At 45.7% G+C, this 26,361-nt stretch overlaps 1 protein-coding gene across 1 annotated transcript; it reads left to right on the top strand.

The window, feature by feature from the left end:
* Positions 1–269: 269 nt before the first annotated feature.
* Positions 270–26,114, top strand: SLC49A3 (solute carrier family 49 member 3). The gene is made up of 10 exons (XM_063181138.1): positions 270–411; positions 10,157–10,315; positions 11,201–11,420; positions 17,152–17,228; positions 17,346–17,483; positions 18,049–18,165; positions 19,716–19,868; positions 21,657–21,814; positions 22,682–22,794; positions 24,219–26,114. Exons 1-10 carry the CDS (start codon positions 283–285, stop codon positions 24,371–24,373), a joined length of 1,419 nt encoding a protein of 472 aa, XP_063037208.1. The 5' UTR covers positions 270–282; the 3' UTR covers positions 24,374–26,114.
* Positions 26,115–26,361: the final 247 nt, after the last annotated feature.

Raw genomic sequence — 26,361 nt, 5'->3', positions numbered from 1 at the left:
GAGAGGCAGGGCAGCCCCCTTCCGCGCACCTCAGCAGCCCCGATGCGGGGCGCCGGGCTTTCCCCCGCCGAGGAGCGCGGCACGCCAGACCCCGCTCCGTGGGGAAGGTCTGGCGCCCGGCCCGGGGCGGCTCCGCAGCGAGGGCACGCCCGCAGCGCAGCCCAGCGCGCCGAGCCGGGCGGCGGCGCGGCCGGGGCCGCCCCGGGAGGCCGGGACGGGCGGCGGGGCGGGGCCGGACGGGGCAGTGCCGAGCCGAGCCGAGCCGAGCCGAGCCGAGCTGCGATGGAGGGCGCCGAGACGGCCAGCCTGCTGGGGGAGCGCAGCCTGGGGCCGCCGGCCCGCTTCAGGACGTACCGGCGGCGGTGGTTCCTGTTGGCCGTGGTGTGCCTGCTGAACTGCTCCAACGCCATGGTGAGTTGCGGCCGCCTCTCCCGGCGCGGGCTGCCGCTCCCCGCAGCCGGCCTGGGCTGGGACGCTCCTCCGGAGTGCTGGGGAAGGGGGCGGCCGCCGGCAGCCCCGGGTGCCCGAGCAGCGGGCGGAGGCGCGGAGCAGGCAGGGCACACAGCCCTTCCCTGCCGCCTCGCTGTGCAGCAGATCTGGAGAGCAGGTCTGGCCGCTGCTGCTGCTGCGGCTGCTGGTGCGGAGGGAAGACGGGCTGACATGGCTCGCCAGAGCCAAAAGCACCTCCTGTTTCTTCCTAGAAGCAGCCAGGCAATCCTCAGGGCTCTGCCCCAGTGCCCTGTCTCGGATCCACCCCCTCATCCTTGGAGCACCGGAATCGGTTGTACGCGCACAGTTTGGAGAAGCGTCAGCCTGGCCGTGCCTGACGGACGGAATAACCGGGTTTTACTTTTGAACTTTGTCGTTCTGGTTATGACTTAGGCCTTCACGCTTTCCTTTCTGACCGGTGGGATCCGGGACACCGAGGGGTGTGACGGGGGAAGGGCAGGATGGGGCGGGAGGGTGTGTGGGATCTCCAAGAGCACAGCAGGAAGTACCGCAGCGTCAAGTCAGCCTGGGATGAAGCAAAATGTGTCCTGCAGCACAGCAAAAATTGCTGCCGAGTACACTTCGTGTGCCATGAGGAGACAGAGAAAGTATTCATCGTCTCTGAGGGTCACATGTTTCTAGCCTAAGAATAGCAGAGCAGTGTTGAAACGCCATGGGAGAGGAACAGGAGTTAACTGCTGCAAGTTAACTGCTGCATTGCTTGCCTGTGACAGCAGATTTATCTGGTCAGGAAAAGAAGCAAGCTTCCTTTCAGGGTCTGTTGCATATGCAGAACACTATAGGAGTGATTATGCACTAAACGGATGGTTGTATGAACTTCTTTCGGCCTACTCTGCCTTGTTCTGAGAGACTTGAAACATTTGGATGCCAGGTCATATCCCACCTGTTGAACTGATTTAAATTCAGTAGTTATAGAGATAAACCCATAAAGCTTCCTCTTATCAAGGCTTAGTGTATGAAAAAGAAGCCCAGATCTTTGCTCATCAAGTCTTTGAGGACATTGTTGATAATTATCAGACTGATGTAGTATTATTCATGTTCTTGAGGATTACCATGCTGTGAATGCGGGCTGTCTGGCAGACAAGATCAGGCACTGCAACCTGCAAACATTTAAATGCTTTGAAGGATGATTAGGTATTCCGTGATGCAAGAGTGCTGGAGTAGAGAAATGGGAAAAATATAGTGAGAATTTGGCTGTATATGGGGAAAAAAATTAATGCACCTTCTCAGTGGAAAATCAGTATATCCTTTAAGAGTGTAAAAAAGTGTTCTGCAGAAAAGCCCCGCTGCTTGCTTGCAGTTAAATTGGCACAGCAGAAGAACATTATGTGACACGAAATAAACCCTGGAAGTGGACGGTGACAGCATGGGTGAAGGAAATTGTACCAAGCCTTTTTCAGGATGTCTTGTCAGATTTTGACTTTGCTGAAATCTTAAAGGTGAAACTTTAAGAAACAGATCTTTTCAGTATATCTGCAAGTATTACTGTGTCCTCAGTGTTTTGCTGAAAACTTTGTAGCTGTGGAAGATTGACCTGTTCTGTCTCCTTTGTATCTTGACAATTTCCTGACTGCCCATAATACTATTTTTCCACGGTATGAAATTAGGCCAGAACTTTACAGCTTCAAAGCTGGGTGCCTAGTAAGTATCCTAGAGTGGAATTACTGTTTCTAAGCCATTGCAGCATCTGGAATGGCAACTATGCTAACATATAAAGTTGTAAGCAAACATTTCCTGATGCTAACGTTTCTTCTAAATGTTCCTGATAAAAATCACATTAAAATCGACGTAGTAGTTGAAAGTCCATGAAATCAAAGTGTTTGGTTGCTATTTAAATGTTACAGATGAAAAGATTAATTAACCAGTTCTGTAATGTGAAAAATTGCCCTGCAAGTTGTGTCATCAATTCCCGTTCAGATGTTGCGTGCAGCGCTTTGTTTTATGTACATCTGTGTCATTATCTGCAAATGCATGTAGTGAGGACAGGACTTTTGAATTGTCTGGCTTGAACCACTTTTGCTGGATCAAGCTTCCAGAATGATGCCTTGTATTCCTCATTCTTGTCCATTGACATGCAGTTTTCTATTAAGTACTGAGTGGGGGAGACTTTCAGTGTCAAGGAGACAAGGTAGAAGCAACTTAACTGCAGGTCAGCACATTTCGTCATGCAGCAAGTACAGGCTGAGAAAGGAGTATTTCTTAGTCTGGTTTAGAGTGTGATTGAGCAAAGCCAGAGCAGACCATGTGGTGATGAAAGAGGCACTCTTCCCTATATCCTCCTGCTGTTTTATCGTGTGAAATCCTTGCATTAACTGGAGCAGAGTGGAGTTAATATGATATAGAGGCTTTTACACCAACAATAAATACAGCACCTTACTTGTGCTTCTGTTACTGACTTGAGTTTAAAAGCCTCTGTCTCTCCCTGCTGTACAAAGTGGGTACTACCTTATCAGGAATTCGTTGTCATTTCCTAAATAGGGCTGTTCGGGGAATTCCTAGCTGACAATATAGTGTAAAAAACTGCTGCCTTATCTTAGGAATGCCATAAGCAGACATCAGCATAATATACTTGCTGCCTGAAGTCGTGTGCAGAGAGGATGTTGTGACCACAGCTAAACTTAGATGATTTATCCCCAGCTGTCTCTTGCAGCACTGCTGATGGGGGGGTTGACATAACTCTGTCTGTGGTTTCTCCCCAGATTTGTTTTGCCAAACTTACACTGTGGTTTTGAGTATGATTTTCTTCATCTGAAGGCTTAATGTTTAAGAGTGTTCATGCTGTGCTTGCAGCTGCTGTAGCACATAGCTCCTCCCTTTTTTCCTCCTTCCTGTGAAGCTGAACAGGTGGGAACTTTGTGTTTCACAGGAGGGACTTTCTCTTGCTTTAGCCCTGGAGACACAGAAAAAGACAGAAGAATGAAACCAAGAGTGTTTACTGCCCAGTGCTGTGCTCACCAGCATGAGCAAGCTGGGAAGGAGCAGGGGAGCAGAGGGTTGGCACTAGCTCACACTTGGCCAAGTGGCTCCTGACTCACCAAGTGGAGGACTTACACTACCACTGAGTGTACTTGGGAGAGGAAGGAGAGCTGCACAAGTGGAGCCTGGCATGCTCCAGGGCAGGGTGCACACGCTCCTCACCCACACCTGTCTGCTCCAGCAGTGCCCCTGTAGATACGCGTGCGCACACAGCTGCTGCTCTTTTTTCCTGCTACTTCTCTTGAGAGCTGTAGAGACTAAAAGAGACATCTTGGCAAGGATCTGGCCTTTTCTGAAGATCACACCTCTGTCCTAATGTCCTAAACTCCTGTGTCAGCATGGGTTCTTTCAGCTGAGCACAGGGGCTGTTTGCTTCCAAGCTGTGTGTCCCTTTTAACCTTAAAGATGAAGACTCTGGTGTAAGGGCTTCATCATCCAGTTTCAGGGGAGAAGGAGGCAGCATCCATATCACAGAAAGACCTCTTACAGCTTGAAGCTGTCTTCAAGCACATGAAAGAATGCATGCCAGAGTTGGCAGAATTGCTGTAGGTGAAGCCTGTGTGGGGAGCTGTGTGGGGAGCCTGTGTGGGGACTGTGTGGGGAGCTGTGCTGGTGCCTGTTATGAAGCAGAAATTCCCATTTCATTCCCATTTCACAACCCCCTTGGCTCCTTCTTTTAAAACTGTACATAAAAAGTTACTGCAGGCATTTCTACAGTCTCATTCTATAGTCAGCTATACAGTATGTTAGACAATGAAAAGTACTCCTTATAGCAACCCTCGCTAGCTGATACTGCCACTGACATGGCGAAGTGTCCTGATTCCCACCCTGCCTGATTGCATATGCTTGCTTTCTGCAAATACTTTCCACTTTTAGAATCTTGATTTGTTCATGAGGAAAGCAGGCATTGATTACCAGCTTGCCTTTTGTGAAGAACATGTCTGGCACTGCTTTTGTCAGGGTTGTACCTGGTTATATGTGTGGTGCATCAATATTGCTGCACTTAGAGACCCAAAAATCTTGCATCTGTCACGTATGCTGTTTTCAGCATACATGACAGCTCACAGCTGTTGGTTACCAAAGTGTAGAGCCTGTGTGCAGTCCCACCTTCAGGCACCACCTTGGTACCACTGCAGACAGAGAGCTGGTGTCTCCCAGCCTATCTCCTGCAGAAATGGGAGGAAGGACAAACACTGGGCTCTCTTCAAATGGGTGGAGGGAAACCAGATCCTGCAGGTGAAATTGGTCCTGGAGAGTCTGTGTGGGAGTGGGAACAGTGAAGGCAGTAGGGTGGAAGAACTGAACCAGGAGTTCTGATGGAGTTGTAAGGAGAATGAGTGCAGATCTTGGTCAAATTCTGGGAGGAAGAGAGTGGGACACCTGTAAACCCTTACCTGTCAGCTAAGGGTCTACAAGGATATCAGAAAGGACAATATAAAAACTTAAAAATGCAATCAGGATGAGAACAGCTGTTACCTGTTTTGATTACAGGAATGCCCATGCAGGCCTGCAGTTGTCATAAGATCATGATCATAGAATCATAGAATGGTGTAGGTTAGAAGGGACATTAAAAATCACCTAGTTCCATCCCTCTGCCATGAGCAGAGACACCTTCCATTAGACCAAGTTGTTCATCCAGCCTGACCTTGGCCACCTGTAGACATGGAGAGTCCATAACCTCTCTGTGTAACCTGTTCCTGTGCCTCGCCAACTTTAATGTAAATTTCCTAATATCTAATCTAAATCTACCCTCCCTTAATTTAAGGCCATTCCTGGTGGTTCTACCACTGTATGCCTTGTGAAAAGTCCCTCTCCATCCTTCCTTTTAGCCACCTTTAATAAAGATTAAATCTCAGTTAATGGAGAAGGGACCAAGCAGTCTCTGGCTGGTGCAGGAGAATTAAAATGTCAGCTAGAAGAAGATTAAAGCAGAGGGCAAGAGAGCTGAAAGTGGAGCCAGAACCATTCCCAACGTCAGTATTAGTCAGAAAGTTTGAATGTCAGTGCCCTGGCCCTGGTGCAAGCCTCATTGTTAAAGAAGATGTGGAAGGGCCCTCCTGTAGCTGAGGATATGAGTTGACTGTGGGTAGAAAACATTTCTGTCCTTTTCTTCTAGTGTTGGGGCGTGGCTCCCCAGCCAGACAGCTGTGTGCAGGGGGAGCTACAGCTGTACTCCAGTGTCAGCTGGGACAGGCTCGGGGATCATCAGGGGCCCTTGTGTTCTCTTCCTCAGCTGCTAAGCACAAGTTTTTATAGTGAAGAGTGTATGCTGAGGTATGTCTTCCAGACCAGACTAGCAAGCACTGGAGCTTTTGCTATCTTTAAACCTAAAACCACAGTGAGATGAAGGTGTTTCTAAGGCCTGAGCTCAGAAGAGGAGTGTAGGAGCTAAAATTCCTGCCTTCTTCCTGGAGAAGAAACATCCAATTATTGGAGAATAAACTCCAATAAGCGTCCATTATTACACTCTCTAGGTGCATATATGAGGAGAGAAAGGAGAGAAAAGTCCATAACTAAATGCTGAAGAAGCAAATACCATGATCTAAAACATCAGTGAAAAAACGATTGATATTGGATTATACTACAGGAGGAGCTGCAATTTGAAAACAACTAATGCCAAATCTATGAGAGATTGCTGGGGAAATGAGTTTTGACAGGTGTCAGGGGATTGAGCTCACAAACTCATTGTGGCTTTTTGGCAAGCAAAGGTAAGAGTCCCTGTGATTTGGTGGCTCTGCATGGGTGTGGGAACCCAGGACATCCCTCTGGCTGTCCAGAATGGCCAAGACCCCTGCCAGGGGGCCCAGAAGCCCTGGCACAGAGCCCAAAACACCTGTGGTTTTGATTGTGACCCGTGGAGCAAATTACCAACCTTATATGAAGATCAGCAAGCCACAACAGTTTAAACAGAATAATAGTGAAATTATCACAGGGTGGAAAAGTAGATTTTGGGGTTTTTGGAATGAGGGTTTAGGAGGCAAGATGGAGGGATCTGGGCATGTCCAGCCTTTCTCCTTTTTCTTCCTGGCCTCCATCTTCTGCTGTGATGTTGGCACTTTTAGACTGGTTTAGAGTAGAAGCTCACTGTGTAACATAGGTGATAGGTATTGGAAAGTAATTATAAACATTGTGTACATAGTTTTTAGTAAAAAGATATAACACCGCCCTGGGGGGAGGCAGAGTGCCTGGACTGTCTTGCTAAGCGGATCTTGGCAGGACAGGAGAAAGAATTTTATAGATAAGATGCAATAAAAAACCTTGAGACTGAGGAAATGAAGAGCACCGGTCTGGGAGAAGAGACTTTCAACTCTTCTTGGGGTCACTCTGACAAGCTAAAGATCCTGAGACATGGGTTTCCATGTAAATCTTTTGATTAACTTGCCGTGGTCCAGAAAGTGAACTGCTGCTGCCTTTCATCATTATCTATTCTAACTTGTGCCAAATTGAGAATTTTGTCAAAGTTTGCCAAAAGGTTTCAATAATTGTAGTACTAGCAGGGCTTTGAAGGAATATAAGCTGTAGTAGGTGAGTGAAAATTGCTTGCCAGCATCGCAGTCAGGAGTTTACCTTGTGGCATCTATTGAGCTGCATTTGGAGAAGCTCATGTGAGCACAGATGAAGCAGTGCCGTGCATAGCAAGAACTCATCTTGATGCCTTCTGCACCTTGCACTGAGGCTCTGGTTTTGTGTGGCCTCTCGGGCAATGGAGCTGCATGCAGCTTGACCAGACCACAAGGGTGTATTTCCACATAGTGAAGCTTGTGCAGGGACTGAAAATTGCAATGACTGAACAACCCTGCAAGAGGTAACTCTCTGTTTCTACTTTCTTTATCTGTTCCAGAAGCAACAAGCTTCTGGGGTCTGACATCCTAAAACCCCACACATTGTCTCTCCCCTTGTATCTGTCACTGTGATCTGCAGTGGTAAGCTTTGATACAGGCCATTCAATTAAGACTTGGACTTGATGGTCCTTGTGGCAACCTTCCAGCTCAGAATATTCCATCGTTCTGTGATTCTGTGGTTTTGGTGTGCCAAAGATGAGTGAAGAAAATGGCCCTTGGAGAGTGCTGGAGGCCAGAATCTCTCTCTGTCTCTGTTCTGCATCCTTGGAGCTTACAGGACTTTGATCTCACCAAGAGAGAGCTGCATTTTCTTTAAGTGCTCTGAGGGGGCTTACCTCAGGGCAGCCCCTATGTAGGTGCCGGCCTTGGCAATGCAAAGTTTCAGAAAAGCATGTTGGATAAGGGCTCTAGCTTCCAGCAGAAGAGCTTATTAACTGCTGTGGGTGAGTTACCATAACTGGGAAAACCAAAAGCAGAAGGTGGCATACTGACTGTGTATTTCCCTGAGTAGGCAAAGCCCCACAATGCCACCTCTTTGTTGTAGGGGCATTTGGTGGCCTCTTTGACTACAGTTACATCTTGAGCTCCATTGCCCAGTTCTGAATTTCTGTGTTAGAGCAACACATGGTAAACAATGAAACATACTTTTTCTGCCCAGACCCATAAATAGACCCACTTCCTATTTTGAGGGACAAGCTGCAACTTTCCACCCTCCATGCTCTCACATGGATATGCTAGGACTGGAGCTCTTGCTCAGGATAGGAATATGGGGCAGCCCCTATGCTTGGTTTTCTGCATGAAATGGTTTTACTAGATCTAATGAAATTGTGCCAGTGCTTGGTCCCACATCACCTAGATGCATACAGTCACTGAACAGAAAATGCTGTGCTTTGACTTGTGGCATCACTTTCCTAATGATGTAATGCATGGTTGATCATGTTGTGTAGAGGAGCAAGGGGGTGAAAATGTACCTGAAGCTGGCTTACAAAATGTATCATCTCTTTAATTGTTTCCTGGTAGAGTGTTTCATCACCACCACCCTTGCGTAGAAGGCGTTGAGGAACGCAGAAGTGCTGTTGTTGGAAATACACAGCTGGGATTTGTTTAGTAGCAGTTTAGCATCCCATAAGCAAACTAATGCTCATGTCTTAGTCATGCTTGTAACATCTAAACAGTTACATTAGCATTAAACAATTAAACTCTCATCCCTGTCTGATGGAAGTCTGGAAAGTGACCTGGATTAATCTCCTTGTTGTCTAAGAGTACAGTTTGCTTCTGCACCTAGCATCTTCCTTCACCAGGTTGTAGAAGCTGAGTAAACACCAAATCCATCCCCTACCAGACCTTTAAAGGATATCACATAGATGTGTCTGAGCCCAGCAGGCTGATAGGAGCTCTGAATTGAATACAGGAGGTACAGCATGGCAGCTTCTTTCGGAAAAGAAGAAAGGGCTGATGCTAGGAGTCCTTGCAAGGCTGCTGAGAATATATTCAGAGCTTCTCTGTTACTACCATTTACTCATTGCCTCCCTGCCAGGGGAAAAGCCTAGCTAAAGAATCATTTGTGTGTGGCTGTTGTCACACGGTGACTCTAGGGAGAAGAAAAGCCCATCTCCCCTCTGCTCCTATATAATGTGACAGTTTTTATGGTCCCTATCATGTAAGAAAAAAACCCAGGAACCCTGGAAATAACGAGAAACAGTTTGTAGGAGCACAGCTTCCTCTGAGATTTTCCAAGTCTTTTTTAGTTAAGCGTAAATGCCACATCTGATGCTGGGTGCGGGATGCAGGCTGTGAGGAGGAAGCTTGTGATGACAAAAGGGAGTACCTGGAAAGCAACTGTGGCTGTAGTTCTTTTGTGGAAACCTATAACTGAAGTTTTTGCTCACATTTCTGCAGACTTTATAATTTTGAGTATTCAGCAGCAGCAAGATCATCCTGTAACAGTGAGGCAGCCTGTAATCGACATCATTGAATGGTTAGGCCATTTGATAGGTTAAACCAGTCTTTTTGAAAAGCACTAGGATGCATCTTGGCAAAGAATCTACAGAAACATCCTCTAACTTGCAGTACCTCATTTTCTTTCTCATGGATGTGATCTCAGAACCTGATTTTAGGATCTAGCAGTTCTTGTCATTCTCATAAGAAACCAGAAGCAGACAGGAACAATGAAATCAGTGTCTACAACGAAGTTTAGGGGGCTGTGTTCAGATATGGCGCTGGAAGAATTATGTGGATAGTTGTTGAAGTACCTCTTTTGTGTGTACCTCCCTGTTAGGTGTTCTAATACATAAAATAATGCAATCTCTAGGTAATTTTATATCTGTTGAGTGTGTCTAAGAAGGCAGGGAATAATGTATCTCTTGGCTGACACATAGTAAAGTTCTTCTTACAAGGCCACATCCAGGTGTTAAAATGGAACTGAAAATACCAGTCCAAGTTTAAGGGATCTTAGCTGTAGAGAGGAGGTGGCAGATTCTATTTGTTTATGCTAACACAGAATGAGTCCATGTGGTTTCCATCAGGTAAGTAAATGCATCAGAGCCAACCTGTTCAACATGGGGACAGGAAAGGTACAGATTTCTACTTTTGCCAGCCTCCAGCATCAGGACTAGGGGACTGGGGATGAAGCGGTGAAATGTAAGGGGTGCTCTGGGCCAAGTAACTGCGGACACTGAAGGTTTGAAATTTTATTACCAGCCTTAACATCACAGTTTCAAGGAGAGACTAAGACAGCAAGCCTCCTCAAAACTCAGTTTGAGGGCATGCTGAATTACTGTTCTGTTGGGAGTGTTCGTGTTTACTGATTTTCAGTCTTTGTTTGGCAGCTCTGGCTGACATTTGCTCCTGTGGCTGATAAGACAGCTGCTTACTTCCACATTTCCCTGGAGACAGTCAACTGGCTCTCAATGGTGTACCTCCTCATCTCAATCCCATTTGGTCTGGTGGCAACATGGGTCCTTGACAGCGTGGGGCTCCGCTGTGCTGTGAGTTGAAGTGTTCTGCTTCCCTGAGGAAGTTTCACCTAAAGGTAGCAGTAGAAGCACAAACCAGTAATGTACATGCTTTGAATAGGAGTCTTCCCAAATGCTGCAGAGAATTAGCACGTTGGAAGCTCTATCCTAGTTCAGTAACATCACCTCTGTGGCGATGGTGGAGAGAGCAGTGGGAAAAGTCAGAATAAAGTTGTATGCTTGCCTTTTCCAGCTTTAGTTTTCATTGTCTTAGCCAACTGACAGGGACAGATATTGTGAGCTGACTCTGTGAAGTCAGCTTTCACAATGCTTTCTGTCATTGAGTCAGATTTGCTATGGAAAAGTCTTAGCACAATATTGTTGTCTGGGCCAGTTTAAGGCATAGCAGGACAGAGTGCAAGCAAGAGACCCCTATCAGGTTAGAGCTTGGCCTCTGCTAAGCCAGCTTGCGATCTGTGCACAATCCCAGAATTGTGTTGTGGAATGCAGCAATGAAACACTAGCATGCTAATAGAATAGAAGAACATTTGCAGGATCCATAAGCTGGATGATTCATTGCCATTATCTTTGGGTTGTCACAGCAAAATATGGGTGATGGCGCAAACTTGATAGCAAGGTGTAATTAGTGAACTTCAGATTTCTCATCAATGTGGTTCTTATATGGGGCTGAGACAGCCACCTTGCTCCCTGTCACCCCAAGACACTCCCTAAGGAGGCGGGTAGGATCAGGAGCATCTCACAGTGGCCCAGAGGGGTGGGCAGGGTCTGCGGGCAGTGATTACTGACACCCAGTGTCTCCTGTAGTGCATTTGAGACCTTGCTCATGCTAATCCATTGTATTAAGTTCTTCCCTTCAGGCTTCAGCATGCAAACCCTGTTTGTTTCTGCTCACTGCAGGTGGTCCTGAGTGCATGGCTGAACATGGTTGGTAGCATCACCCGGATGTTCAGCGTTCTGAAGTTCCTGAGCTTGGGTTCCCAGAGTTACTGGTACCTGTTTGTTGGACAGTGCTTCTCTGCATTAGCACAGCCTCTTATCATCTTTTCACCAACAAAGCTGGCAGCGCTATGGTTCCCAGACCACCAGAGAGCAACAGCAAATATGATTGCATCAATGTGTAAGTGATAGCTGCAAAGTAACATTGCTGCCTCACAGAACTTGCTAGCAATTTGTTTGCCTTTCAGAGGCAGCAGGCAGAGGAAGTCCTTTGTACTTCAGCCATTTGCCCTTGCAGATACAGCTTCACCCAAAAGTCTTCTAGTCATGTGCAACAACACAGATGAACAAGAAGTGGATATAAGCCACATCCAGGTGCAGTGCTCACCACCCAGACTCCTAACCTTCTTTCTCTCTTCCAGGACCAGGTTGTCATCTTTGCCTAAATATCACATAGGGTGACGACAGCCCTTAATGTTACTAAGTCTTTAGTGGCCTTAATTTTGCAGTTTCTTAGGAAGGTGTTTTAAATTGCATTGTAGTGCCAGTGGTCACAGTTGCCAAGTTCTGTAACCGGATGGAGGGGAGGTGAGGCTGCTGTGGCAATTTTGCCCACCAGTTTCATCCAGTAGGAAGGCTGAGCACATATTCCTAATTGGTATGTACGCACACACAAACAAAATATACTTGTCTGTCTGCACAAACATGTTGGGGCTGCTAAATGGCAGGGCTATCCATGCAGAAAGCACACTTGCCTTGCTAAGTGCCTGGAATCTGGGAAACTGGATAAGCAGATAAGCTTGCTCTAATCACATTCCTCTCTTGGCTCCTTTGGGCACAGATAGAGACGGGATACCACACTTGATGGACCTGTTTCCTCTCTTCACGTGACACTTTACCCAGCAGCCAAAGAAATCTCTTCCTCTTTTCTCCAAGGACTTGAGAGGTGCTCCAGAAACCATGCTGGTTCACTGGCTCCAGCTGTGAAGTCTCATAGTACCTCTATGTGTGTGACAGCCCCATCTGTCCTTCCCTCAAAACAGCAGCAGCTGCCTTCCCTCTCCATTGCCTTGAAGCTGTAAGGAAGGGTTAGGCATGGAGAATGAAGAGCAACACTATGCAGCTTTTCTAATGCTGCTACTGGACTAGAGCATGGGCACTCTTGTTTAGCAAGAATGGATCTATGGTGTCAGAACAAATGAATTATTTTTGCACTGCTTTTCCTAGTGCTGAGACAGACCTTCACCTTCGCTGCTGGAGAAGGAGCTCTGTTGTCAGTGTGGCACGATACAGGCATTACCAAGGACCACTGGGCACTCAGTGCTTCACTGCCCTGAAGGACTGCAGCCTGCAAACAAAGGGCTCTTTTAAGTGAGAGAGCAGCCAGAGAAGCTAAAGAGAATTTTATTCACACAGCATCCTCACAAATGAATCTAACTATGACAAAGAACAAACCTGAAGAGCAAGGAACAGTGGAATCCCAAGACCTGAAGCTGTTCAGTGTCTGGCATGTTGGGATGTCAGAGTGCAGGCTGAGTGGTGATTATTGTTTGCTGCAGCACCTGCATGTTGCTCTATGGAAGGCTTCTGTTAATAATGCCTGGTTACATCCATAATGTCTGCTGTACAGTATCAGGATTTAATTTCAAGAAAATTTAAATGCTGTCTGGAAGGAGGATCTGCCATAGCCCCAGTCTTTTAATCCAGTTTTTAATTAACTCATGGGAAATGTCATTATCTCAATGCTCTTTATGCCCTGTGTATTCAGTCTTGTTGCACCTGTCTGTCAGGTAGTGATCAGCTCTTCTCTACTTTGTCTTGAAAGACTTGAATGTCTCTTCTCTACTTTGTCTTTAAAGACTGAATGGCTCCCACCCAGGCACTTTACAGCCAAATTTCCCTTTGCTTCTTTGCACTTGTCTCCATTCTTCTTGTTGCTGATGTGAGCTTTTTTTTGTCATCTTGCTCCAATTTATCAGTGCCCACTTCCTGTGTAATTAATGCTGAGCAGCACTCAGAATTCCAGTTCCGTCAGTATCAGTGCTGCATGCAGAAACTGGCTCTACAGCCTTCTACTGTTAATGCCTATGGATAGGCTTCCATGGGCTTTTGTGATAATATGAACCTTGCACCCAGGATCCTGCTGAGCAGCTGAAATTACTATGACTCAGCTGTCATAATGATTAATGACTCAGCTCAAGTGTTTGTTCTGCCCATCACTTACCGAGACTTACTCAGAGAGAAGCAGTGCAGGGCCAAGAACTCATCTCCTGTAAAGATCACAAGAAATTCTCCTGTGTCAGAAAGAGAAGGAGTTGTCTGAGTGCACTAAAGTGACCTCTGCTTCATTCATAGGAGTCTTCATTTACTGAAGTTTGTTGGTATATCACTTTTTTCACCCTGAAGAGTTCCAGTGCATCAGGATCACTGACCACAAAACACCAAGCCCCACTGCAGAGTACTGCAAGCTAGTCCACCAGGATCTCTCGATCATAATGTATAGTTGATTAACTCAGTGGCCTCCTTTCCATTCATAATCTAGGCCATGCAATAGCTCTTCCCAGCTCTTCCCAGCAACTGAAATCATGTAATTACTCAAGTGGTCTCAGTCTTTTCAAATTTAGCCCAATGCTCACCTGTACCTTTCCAATGCTCATCTACACTTTCTGAAACTTCTTCAACATGTTGATAGCTCATGGAAACAGCTGACTAGTTTACAGGCAGTCCCCTACAATGCCCAGTTGCATTTTACCCCAGCAGAGAAGATGTAATCCATCTCCTTGGAAACTCTCTTTAGTTGTTTCCATGTACTTAGAAGCAGGTAATATTTCACTGGCATCATAAGCTAGTACTTTCCCAAGCACAGAGTAGAAATGCTACAATTGTGTGCTACAGGATTATTAATGATGCCTCAGCATCATTATAGAACAGGCAGGGGTGGAAGTCACCTCTTGGGATCATCTTGTCCACCCCCCTGCTCAACCACAGTTGTCAAGACCAGGTTGCCCAGGTTTATGTTGAGTCAGGTTTTAATTATCTTCATGGATGGAGGCATAGGAGCTTATCTGAGCATCTTGTTTCAGTGCTGAACAGCTATCACAGGAAAGAAGTTTATATTCAGGTAGAGTTTCCTGTGTTACACTTTGTACGCCACTGAGAAAAGTCTGGTTCCATCTTTATAATTGCTGATCAATGTTCTTTTCTCCAAGCTAACTAGTCCCAGCTGTCCCAGTGTCCTTAGGGATGAGAGATGTTCCAGACCTTTAATCATGTCTTTGGCCTTTGACTGAACTTGCTCCACCAACTTGGTACCTTTAATCAAGGAACCCAGCATTGGACTTGGCACTCCGTATGTTTCTCACCTGGACTTAGCAGAGGAGGAACATCATGATCTTCCACCTGCTCTTCCTGATGCAGCCCAGCATGCTGTTGGACACCTTTCTGCAAGGATTCATTGCTAGCTTATAGTCACCTTGCAATCCACCAAGACCCCACGTCCATCTCTGCAAAACTGCTTTCCAGCAGCTTCTCCAGGCTGATTGGTCCCACCTCTTTAGTGGCTTCTCACATGACAGAATCTCCAGTCCTCTAATCATCTTTTCTCTTTTCTGGACCAGTAAATTCATGTCTCTCCCACACTGGGAACCTGAGAACTGCTCACAGTTCTCCAGATGTGGACTTGCTAGTGCAGAGTAGAGGGTAAAGACCAGCTCCCGCTGACAATGCTGCCTAATGCTGAGCCCAGGATTGTGGTGACTTTCTTTATCAGAAGGCCATGTTGTTAGTTTCTGGTCAAGTTAGTGTGTACCAGGACTCCCTGCCCACTTCTCCTCTGGTCCTTCTTTGCACAGGTGCTTTCCAGTTGGTGAGTCTGAAGGGGTACTGGTGAATGGGTTGTTTTTCTTCCTGAGGTGCAGCATATTGTATTTCCTTTAGTCAAACTTCACAAGGTTCCCTTCTGCCTATTTCCCCAGTCTATTGCAGTGCCTCTGAGTGGCAGTACAGCCATCTCTTCTGCAAGTCACTTCTCCCATCGTCACATCACCTGCAAACCAGCTGTGGGTGCACTGTGTCCTATCATCAAGGTAATCTGTATGGCCCCAATATCAACCCCTGTGGTGCATCACTGATGACAGGGCTCCAGCTGGTCTTTGTGTCAGTGATCACAATCCTCTGGGCCTGGCCATTGGGCAGGATTTCAGTTCATCTCACTGCTTCCTTGTGTAGACAGTACTTCCTCAGCTTGTCTGCGAGGTTGTTATGGAGATAGTGTCAATTGCTCTTTCCTCATCCATCCAGCAGTCATTTCACTGTATTAAAGCTATCAGGTTAGTTAAGCATTTTTCCTTTTCACAGTTTCATCCCTCATGTGCCTGGAAATGGTGGCAAGGATTGATTATTCCATGACCTTCCCAGGGAACAAAGTAAAACTGAAAAGACTGAAATTCCCTGGATTCTTTTTCTTGTTCTCCTTGAAGATGGGAATGACATTTGCTCTCTTCCAGTCCTCAGGAGCCTCTTGGAATTGCTTTTAAAGGTAACCAAAAATGGCCTTGCAATGGAAACAATCTGTTACTTCAGCACTGATGTGTCCTATAAGTCCCATGGATTTGTGTGTCTGGCTTACTTAATGTTCTCCAACCTACTGTTTCTCCATTAAGAGTAAATCTTTATTGCTTCAAACTTTACCTCTGATCCCAGGGCTGAAGAGATGAAGAAGGCATTGAATACATTTATGTTTTCTGTGTCCTTTATCACTGAGTCTTCTGCTCATCCAACAAAAGGCCCACATTTCTATTTCCTTCTGCTGCAAAATGCTTAAGGGTACCTTCTCATTGCCCTTCACCAGGCTCACTAGGCTGGCTTTAGCTTTCTTAACCCCACCCCTGCATGCTAGTAGAAAAGCAAATTTTCTTGTTTGACTGTTTCCAGAATGTTGCCTTAACATTAAAAAATTGTTGCCTGTAATTTTGAATGTTCCCAACCTGAGTCCCAGGAGTGCTGCTTCACACACTGCTCAGCTCCAGCCCCATAATAATGCAACTGCCTTCTCCTGTACAAAATCTGCAAGATTCTCTGCTGCCATGTAATTTTTGTACTGGATAAGTAGCAGAGATCATGTTGTATACCTGCCTGGCCTTTGCAAAGGAAATGTAAAGGCTTGAAAGGTCTCAGGAATCAACCTAGTGTGACTTTTTTGTTCATGGCCTTTTGACAAAGAAAAGTAATGGCATCCTGGTGACCCTCCTGAAGAGCATTGCCAGCAGCTTGAGGGAGGTTGCCTGTCCACGTCTGAAGAACTGTGTCTGGTTGTAGATTCCTATATATAAGAAGGATATGGACGTATTAGTGTAAGTGCAGTTAATAAGCCACTAAGACAATTAAGGGAAAGGAGCATCTGTCATGGCAGCAGAGGCTAAGAGAGCTGTGGCTGTTCACCCTGGAGCAGAGGAATCCTCTACGCAATGTATACATGCCTAATGGTATAGGGGAATACAGAAAGAAAAACACCTTTGTAACTCTTGCTATGTAACACCAGGACGCATGACGTGGATTCGCCCATTTTAATTTTGTCCCTTTAGCTTGACATTTATTGAGGCAGCCTTGTGAGAGTGAGGACATCCTAGTCCATAGTTGAAAAACAGGTTATACAGGAGTTAGGAAGGGAGTTGAAGGGAGATGGTTTTATAGAATGGATTTCATGCGAGTGAGACAACAGATGTGGCAAGAGTAAGACCACACAGTCAGCTTCTCCAAATGTTCCCCTCCTGGTTCTCCCTATATATGCCTTGTTTTGTCCTTGTTCATTACAGTGCTGCACACTGCAGCTGTGATGCTGGCAGGCAGTAGGGGTGGATACATGATTTTGACTGCTTGCATGAAAAAAATATTTCTCTTCTATTTCCTTCCAGCCAATCCCTTGGGCATTCTTATAGCAAACTTGTTGTCCCCCGCACTAGTTCCTGAAGGAAAGCACATTCCATTGATGGTAAATGAGAACTGCTTTAATCAGTCAGCTGGGCTGATTTGGGTCCAGCTGATTTATTTGTTTGGACGTGGTGGAGCTGGAAAGACTGGTAACTTGTCTTGTCTTTTTGTTGCATAGCTGGGTATTTATGCTGTCCCAGCAGTAACAGCCTGTGCTCTAGCAACTCTGGGGATTCATGAGAAGGTCCCGCCAACGCCTCCGTCAGCTAGTGCCACCAACTCCAACTCACAGCCATTCTTCACAGGGCTCAAAATGGTAAGTGTTGCAACCTAGGGACTGCCATGCTGGAGTGAGGGATGCAACCCTGCAAGGCGGGGATATGCTGAACAATCTGCCTACGAAACAGACTCTGAATGCCCCTCCTCCAAACCTGCCATGGAAGCCCCTTAAAGGAGATTCCTCAGTATTCCTTCCTTCCTCAGGGAGTGGAAGCTGCTCACAGCAAAGCTGCAAGAGACGCTGTCTGATCATTCAGCTGTGAGCTGGCAGGCGTTCAGATAGCTCAAACAAGCAGACTTGGGCTTATCCAAGAGGAGCATACAACCTGAATCTTCTAAACAGATGTGGTAACAGTTAGGATAGCACATGGCAAAGCAAAGAAGAATTTGAGCACTGAAGACTTCCTCCCTCCCTAACATGGTCCCCATTGTAACATGTCCTCTGGCTGAATTGCCAGGACAAAGCCACAGCTTTGTCAATGGTCATGGGGTTACCTTGTCAGCAATTTCAACTGAGGAGTCAGAGCCACTGATCCTCAAGTCTGCTGTCACAGACAGGCCTTTTTCCTCCTCCACTTATTTACATTAATTTCTTTTTTTAGCTCCTGAGAAACAAGCCCTACATCATCCTGGCAGTGTGTTTTGGAGGAGGAATTGGGATGTTCACCTGTTTTTCAGCTCTGCTGGAACAGATCCTTTGTGAAAAGGGGTATTCAAATGTGAGTCTTCCTCCTTTTCTCACCACTGTCCACATTGTCTATGATACAATCAGATTGATATTCCCTCATAAAGGGCTCAGAGCAAAATGAAGACAATTGAATATGCTGCAGTCTCATATCTTATTTGCTCATGTTATCTAATATAGATCAAGCAGCAGATTACTCCAGAACACAGTCAGACTCTTAGTATAATAGATGACCTGCATTTTCATTACTGCCCATGGCCAGGCTCCCATTTGCAAACAAAAATTTTTTCAGGACAAAGAATATTGTGATTTTTCTAAGCCACTCCAGAGCATTGCTTATGCAGCCTTCTGTCACCTACTCCAGAGTAGAATGGGGCCCAGACAGGCCCTAGAGTGAAGCCGAAGACCAGGTGATGCAAGCACCTTTTCCTCTTTGGACAGATTTACATGAAGCCAGGGCAGTAGAAGAGGTCAGTAGTACTGTAACAACTGTTTTTTCATCCTTCTCATTACATCAGCAGGTGCTGCTTTTACAGTTCAGCACAGTATGTGCACAGCTGGTTCCTGCTGCTCTCCTCCTCCTGCTTATTGGGAGACCCCCCCAGTTCAGGCATTTTCTCTCAGCAGGCTGCACTTCAGTCCTGGTATATGTATTGCCATGGGGGTCCTCTGAAAACACCTCTCCAGCTGTTACATATGCACATTAACATGTCTGGCTTCTGTTCACTCCCTCTTCAGCTCCCAGATCTGATATCTGGCTCAGGGGTCTATGGCCAGGTCACATTTTGCACACTCCATTGCCTTTTAACTGGAAACCTTAAACTTTGCAGCCTTGCTTTATATGCATCCTGATTTTGTCTCTGTGTGACTGGCTTGTCCTGGCCCTTTAGCCCAGAGAAGCTATTCCATATACCCTTTCCTTCCAGGGCCACTCAGGGTCCCAAAAATGTTTTTCCAAGTTTGTTAAAAGCTTCTCTGCTTTCAGGATTGCTGTCTGTGTTTGAGTTCTTATGGAGCTCAAGAAGTGCCACAAGCAAAGGGCAATCAGTGCAGGCAACAGAGCTTGTGCCCTATCCCAGCCACTGCTCACTGTCTCTCTAGTTAGACTTTGACTCAGCTGATGTCTCCTCTAACATGCTTTGGGTGTGCCAGTGCAGGTCCCTGGTTAGAAAAGGGCCAGGAGGGTAATTATAGACATCAGCAGGTACCAAGGCAGTTGGGCCTGTTCTCACCAGTATGGACAAATCACCTGACTGCCCCTGGAAGAGCCCTGTGGCTCCAGGCTGGAATATTTAATGCCAGAGACCTGCTAGGGCTCTGCATCCAGCCTCCCTTGACAGGTGTACAGAGACTTGTCATCCTCTGGGAGTGCTGTCACTGTGCTGACCCCACACACTTGTAAAAGCACCTGGACTCTGTCACTTGCTACTCATAGCCCTCTGATGGCCTCAGCTACTGCAATGGGCAAGGAAGCTTTTCCTACCTCAGTAAGTGAACCACTGGTAGCTGGCAGATGGGTCAGTGACATTAAAATGTCTTTCCTAACTGCTCTAGTTTCTCATTACTTGTTCTTCTGCCCTCCAGGATTTTGCTGGCCTGAATGGTGCACTGTTCACGGTCTGTGGTTTGTTGGGTGCTTTCCTGCTGGGCTTGTATGTTGACCGGACAAGGAAGTTCATAGAGTCCACCAAGATCAGTTTCTGTCTGAGTGCGCTTGCCAGCATCATGTTTGCCGTGGTGAGTACTCCCTTGCGTTGTGCCATCCTCGTGGGCTTATTTCTGTTGCTATCTGATTAATCATCAACTTAAATCAAGGTCATTTGATGTCATAGTGTTTATTAAGCCCTGTGTTATGCTTTGGGATTATCTCCTTGGGCTAGGAATTTCTTGTTTTAAAGAAAAACGTTTTACTGAGGATTTGACTGTGGAGCCTGAGACAGACTGAATTGGGATAAACATAAACAGACATAATTTTACTTCTCCATACTGGATCACCATATTTGCTTACTGACTCCTGAGACCATTCTTTTAAACAAAAAAAGAAAGGGGATGGCTAAGTATTTATATCACAAAAATGAACAAGAATGTCATGTTTTTCCAACTCCTGCCTTTAACAATGGTGAGTATTAGGGTTGTAACATTCGTGGGAAGGACGTAGTTATATTCTACTTCTGAATTAGTTCCTTGAGAGAGACAAGAGAGGCAGAAGAGGAAAACACTTGAATTCAGCCAGGAGAGGAATGCACAACCTGGAGACTTTACACCCACAAGGCCAAGTTACAAGTACTGCACTCAGGCACACCATTGCCAATGGGAGCCATCACACAGCACGAATCTGATTACAGCACACAGCACCACAGAGGACCCAGAATGGTGCAGGTTTCTGCTTTCCCAGCAGTCTTATCCTGTGCATTTCTCTTGTGTGATAAAAAGTCCAGACTTTCACTAGAGGGTGATCACACCTTCCCTGGGACCAAGGCCCCAGAGATTGTAGTTCCATTTGGAAGAGACAGACAAATACAATGCTTTTGTCAATGTAGGACAAGGTGCCTAAAGCACACCTTGCATTTTCCCTTTTCATTTTCTGGCATTTGTTTTGAGGATGATCTGAATATAATCCAGCTTGCGGGGACTCAGGTGAAGCACTGAATAGGTAAGAGGCTATGTTAGGAGCAACAAGCAAACCTATTCCTCCTGCCCTTCCCTCCTCACCTTCATCCCATCCAGAAGAACTGTTAATTCAAAGTGGTAGAACAAAAATCACCCATTGAAATCTGTTTGATCCCTTTGTGCTTTGAACTCTGATTCCAGACACATAGAGTTTTCCTTTACTTAACCAGTTTAGCTGGGCCAGGTTTGCTGCCATCCCAGGACAGACACCTTGTGTTCCTCTGTGGGAATTTATTACATGGTGAAGGAAGGAGGTACCGGCAGCATGGCTGCAAAGTACTTTGTCTTTAGTAGCATTGGCTGAACAAGGTCATGCTCTTCCCTCTAGTTAGGGACAGGCTGTTCTAGGCACTAAACTAATCTCCAGGTTTTGTAAATATTTTAGGTGGTTTTTTTGTTTGCATTTTTGTTTGGATCTTTTGATATTAAAATCCTAGTGTTACAAATGTGTGTCTGATTTTCCCTATCATTTAGCTGCAGCAACCCAGAATTCTCACAAGTAATCTAATGCAAACATAATTTCCAAAATGTTATGTTGCTTTGGGACATAGGTGTGTGTTTCACTTGGCCCTAGAGAGATGTTGAACATACTACTGGTAAGTTACTGACCTGACCAGAGAAGTTACTATAGTACAACCATACCGGTGCTTTTCAGATAATTCTGCTGATCCTCTCCTTACTTCAGTTCAACAGACACCTCTCCATTTTGTAGTCTTCTGTTGACTTTAGAGAGCTGAAAGTAAAAAATTGATTTCAGGAAAAGGTAGGGAATATACTGGTGAGCCACCCCCTGAGACTTTCTCTGCAAAACAGTGCTGACATTGAGATTTTGGTATTGTTTTGTTTTGCCTGCAGACTTCTCGGTTCAGACATCAGGCCGTCACGTTGGCCATCACCAGTTCGCTCTTCGGTTTCTTTGGTTTTGCTATCTACCCCATTGCCATGGAGCTGGCTGTGGAGTGCTCCTACCCCGTAGGAGAGGGCACATCTACAGGCCTGATTTTTGTTGCAAGGTAAGCAGGTAGATTAAATCCAATTGAAACATGAGCTTGGGTTCCAGCATTCACACACACACACAGCTAAATGTTTTAAAAAAGGGAGGACTTTGTGGAAGAGGCACAAGAAAAGCAGTAGGGAAGATGAAGGTCTCCATTGGTTGGCACAAAGTATGATTTATGCCCAGCACCACCTGCCTCTGAAGTAGATGGGAGCTGCATGGCTAATAGAGGCACCATTCCCACTACAGTACAGAGGTGAGTCACTTCCCAGTGCTCTGTTGAGGGACAGTGACTGTCCTTCCAGTTATCAATTCCAGAGGGCTGCCTCTGGATTTCAGCAGGAATGACTTGCTGGAGCTCTAAGCAATGACACCAGTGATATGATGCTATGTGTTTGTGTCAGGAGGAGGCACAGCAGCAAGAAACTCAGTGAGGGGAGTCAGACACTGCCTTTGAAGGCTGTTGTCTCTTACTGGTTGTGGACTTAGTGACTGCTGCCAGCCAGCTGTGAATGAGGAGGAGGCTGAAGCCACAGCCTTTTTTATATCCTCAGTCCTGCAGTGAGAAGGGTTTCCAAGTCTCTGCCCAGTGAATATGCCTCAGGTTTTTGACAGGTGTAGTTCAACACCTGCTCGCCTTCAGAGGGAGCATACAGTGATCCTGCCACTCTAGCCCTGTGTCTGAAGTTGACCTGGACACCCTGTGGGACAGAACCAGTTAACCAAATGCCTGGGCCAGAGGAATCCAGCAGTAGCTTTCTCTGCTAGAAGGACCATGCTGCAGAAAGAGACATCATTCTCTTCCAGCTGGGGAAGGTGGCAGTGTCTGCAGCACTGGTACCTCAGGCAGGTAACATAACTGCATGTTGTCTTCTCCCCACAGCCAGATTGAGGGTGTGATTTTAATGATTCTTCTACAAGCTCTCACTGTCCGTGTTTCTGAGGATCCATTTTCCACCTGTGCCCTTGACCAGGATGGAGCCCTGGACTGGACAAGTAAGTATGTCCTTGGGAAATGATGCTGGACACTTGGTTGCACCCCATGTACTCCCCGCTCTTCTCCAGGTCTCAGTGTGAGGAACCCTGCAAGTCTGATTCCTATTGTAGAATATCTTCTAACCCCTTTTCTGAGTCTGATGGTGCGCTCCTTGCCGCTCCTGCTAAACCAATCCTGCAAGATTGAAATAGAAAGAACTCTAAGGTGCCATGAATGCTACTGCTGGCTCTGGGTTAAAATTTCTCTTGCAGTCACCCTGCAGAGGCTTGAGTTTCATAAAACTAGAAAGCAGCTGTTCTAAGGGGAAGCCACTGTCCATGTAGCATAACCAGGGCAAGTTTTCATATCGGAGGCCAAGGTTACAAATGCTTTGACTGAAAGCTACATCCCTTTATTCTGCACACACAGCTGCCTGTATTTGAGCTTTGTTCTCACTTACTCCAGATTTCCCTTCCTTTCCTAGCTGGTCAGAAGAGATAGCAACTGAGATCAACAGGAGCACATAAGTGTTTTCAGTGCGGGCTAAACCCTAGTCTTGATCTCTCAGCTGGTTCATGCCACCTGGGGACACCGTAGGCAAAGGCTGACCATCACCTGTTAAATATATCTTGCTTGGCTGAGCAGAAACTCCCCAGAATAAGGTCTGCTATCTGTAAGGGATCAAGGCTTCATAATAACTGTCCCTGAAAAGCAGTTTGACTGCTTCACCTATGAAAGTCTGCAATTTGCCATTTAATCAGATCAGAGCTGGATCTTGGGATTAGGTACCCATTCATATTCCTTTTGTGGTCTGATAGATACAGGAAAAAAAAACCTGTGGAGAAGGAGATGAAGATGTTCATTTGGGACACTGGTGAAATTAGAACTACTTCCAGGCTTTGTTGCATAGTCTTTTAGATATACTTTTTCTTTCCCTTCAGAAAAGATTCTTTAAACACAAATTTGTCATTAATAAAAGTTCATGTTAAGTGTACTTTTCTACACGTTGCTCTCAGATGATATTACAAGAAGCACTATCTGTGGAGCTGTTCCCTTGTGGAGCTCAAGTGATTTGATTCAATCTTTTTTGTAATGTTTTTCACTAACCCCCAGGACACAAACGTGTGCACTTACAGAAGGACACACACTCCTACAAGTACAGTGTCTGCTCTGATGTAAGACCTCCAACCTGGGGGGTCATGCAGGACAGTGTTCTGGAAGCCTTCCACATTTTAAGTAAATACTCTTTCTATGCCAGTGGTAGATAAAGCAAGACTTGTCTGTTACCAAACTGGTCATGTCCCACTGTGGTCTGCACCCTGTCCTCAGGGGTATCCTTTGGCAGGAGGTCAGACAGAATGTGTCGTTTCGGGGAGTTGGCCTGTCTGTTTCTGCACCCATGGGGAGTTTTGGCTTCACTGCCTAAAGTGTATCTCTCTCACAGCTCCGGTACTGGTGCTGGCTGGCCTCTGCAGTGCTATGGCTTGTTTCTACGTCATCTTCTTCCACACTGACTACAAGCGGCTCCATGCTGAGACAATCAGTGCTGATTTGGTCAAGGCAGAAGATGCAGCGACAGCACATGTTCCTGAATCCTAAACAGGCCAAAAGGGCCAGGACTCAGACTAGTGGGCATGGACCAATCCTGAGCTGGTACAGCTGGGATATCTGTGTCATGTTGCACAATAAGCAAGGACTGGAGCAAATAGCACCTTTGCTGTACATCTCTCAGTCTTGTGTTTATTTGGGGATCTGGGCTGTTAAGGGCTGTCCTGCCAGAAAGGTCAAAGTGGCAATGGACAACTATGCTCGCAACTAAAATTTTTAGCTGACTTGATTCAACCTAAAGAAATGCCACAGTGGAGGGTAGCAAAATATTTCAGACATTTTTAAATTTTCATGTATGTGGATCAAGGGTGAAGGTTTCAGAAAGATGGAAGCTGTGCCTACCACAAACCCAGTGGAAAACTTCTATTTAAGGACTGTGGTACAGCATAACAACTCTTCCACTCATGTTGCAACTAATTGTGCCTTTTAGCTGAAGGGCAGTAGAAGCTAGAGCATCCTTCCATTCCAGTGGGGATATGTAAGTATGTGATCTGTAATGGAAGTCTGTTACAATAAGTCACTTTGTCTTCTACAAGAAAAGAAAAGCCTTGCTTGTAGTGCTGCCTATAAAAGAAAATATCAGTAAGCAGCAGAAGTTAAATACAGCAGCATTTCTCACCCCTCTGCTTCCCTGAAAAATGCTGAGACATTCAGGATTAGCTTGTTTCACTTGGGATTCTGTTTCTTCACCTCTCTTGCAATTTCAGTGGTTTAAGTTTACACAAGAAGATGAAATTGCTGGTTTAGTATTTAGACTAATGTGATGGTCTCCTATAAAGCATCACTCCTTGGGGAATGACACTGTAGTGCCTGGCATGATGGAAGCTGGCAGAAGAACTGGCAATGGTGACACTAGTGCAGGGACTTGTCATAAGTTTCTGCAGGTGACAGAGCTTTGGGGCGGAGACCAAGTAAGAAACAACATCAAAAAACACCTGTTCTCTCTGCAACTGACATCTGTTTTTTAGTGTTAGATGAGATGGGAAGTGACACAAAAGATTTGGAGTTCAGTTACACTGACAATTACAATGGGCACAACTGGATTTTTCATTTTACAGTACTTCCATGACAGTGTAATGTCCTGCTTTGAGTTCAGGTCTAGGTGTACTACCTAAGAAATTCTTACTTTATAACACTTAAGTGGTAAAAAAAAAAAAAAAAAAAAAAAGTTGGGATTTTGTGATGCTTCATGCTCAGATTCAAGGGAATCTGAGTACTTGCTGATTAAGGGACCTTGATGCAAATTGAACCTGTGACTAAGTTCATCCAGTCCAGCTAGAAGACAGTCCCAATGCCAAGGACACACTGTGCCAGAGGAATACTGTACAAAGCAGCTCTATCAGTGCCTGAATTCTCTCTCCCATTAGCATCCGGAAGGTTCCTTTGCAAAACCCGTTTGCATCCTTCTAAGGAGCCTGCTTGTTCCTACAGCTACAGCTATGCTCTCACTAGTAAGCACTGATGTTTTTCAAAAGGAGCAGGAAAGAAGTCTGAAACCCAAGTGAAACAAGATTGTTTAAGCCTGTCAGAGGAATGAGATAGCCGTCTTTTGCAAAACTAGCTGGTCAGTTCTGCAGCCCTGGACCTAACGCACCAAACAGATTAACACCAAATTTACCTGCCACTTCTGAATTCCACTGTACTGGGAAGCAAGAAGCACTTGATACTTTATAATTTTATATATTTACAAATGTTTATGTTTTTTTTTAATAAAGGGTGGTTTAAGAAAGCATTAACCTCTTCTCACTGTATTATCTTTTAAAAAGTATTTTATAAATGCAAGGGTGTGTTTGATCTGCAGCACAAAGCACAGGCCCCTGTATTTGCTAGATGTGCTTACACTGACAATCTGTGAAGTATAATCTCAGATTAATCTCAGATTCTTAAAATGACCATTTGAAATTAGCTGCAGGATAAACTATGGTTAGCTCTGTTTTGAAGGATAGGTTAAAGGAGTAAGGAGATACTGCTAGCAACTG

Source organism: Melospiza melodia, chromosome Z (genome assembly GCF_035770615.1).
Source record: "Melospiza melodia melodia isolate bMelMel2 chromosome Z, bMelMel2.pri, whole genome shotgun sequence".
NCBI lineage: Eukaryota > Metazoa > Chordata > Aves > Passeriformes > Passerellidae > Melospiza > Melospiza melodia.
Note: the sequence above shows the minus strand (reverse complement) of the source record. Positions and strands in the feature narration are given on the sequence as shown.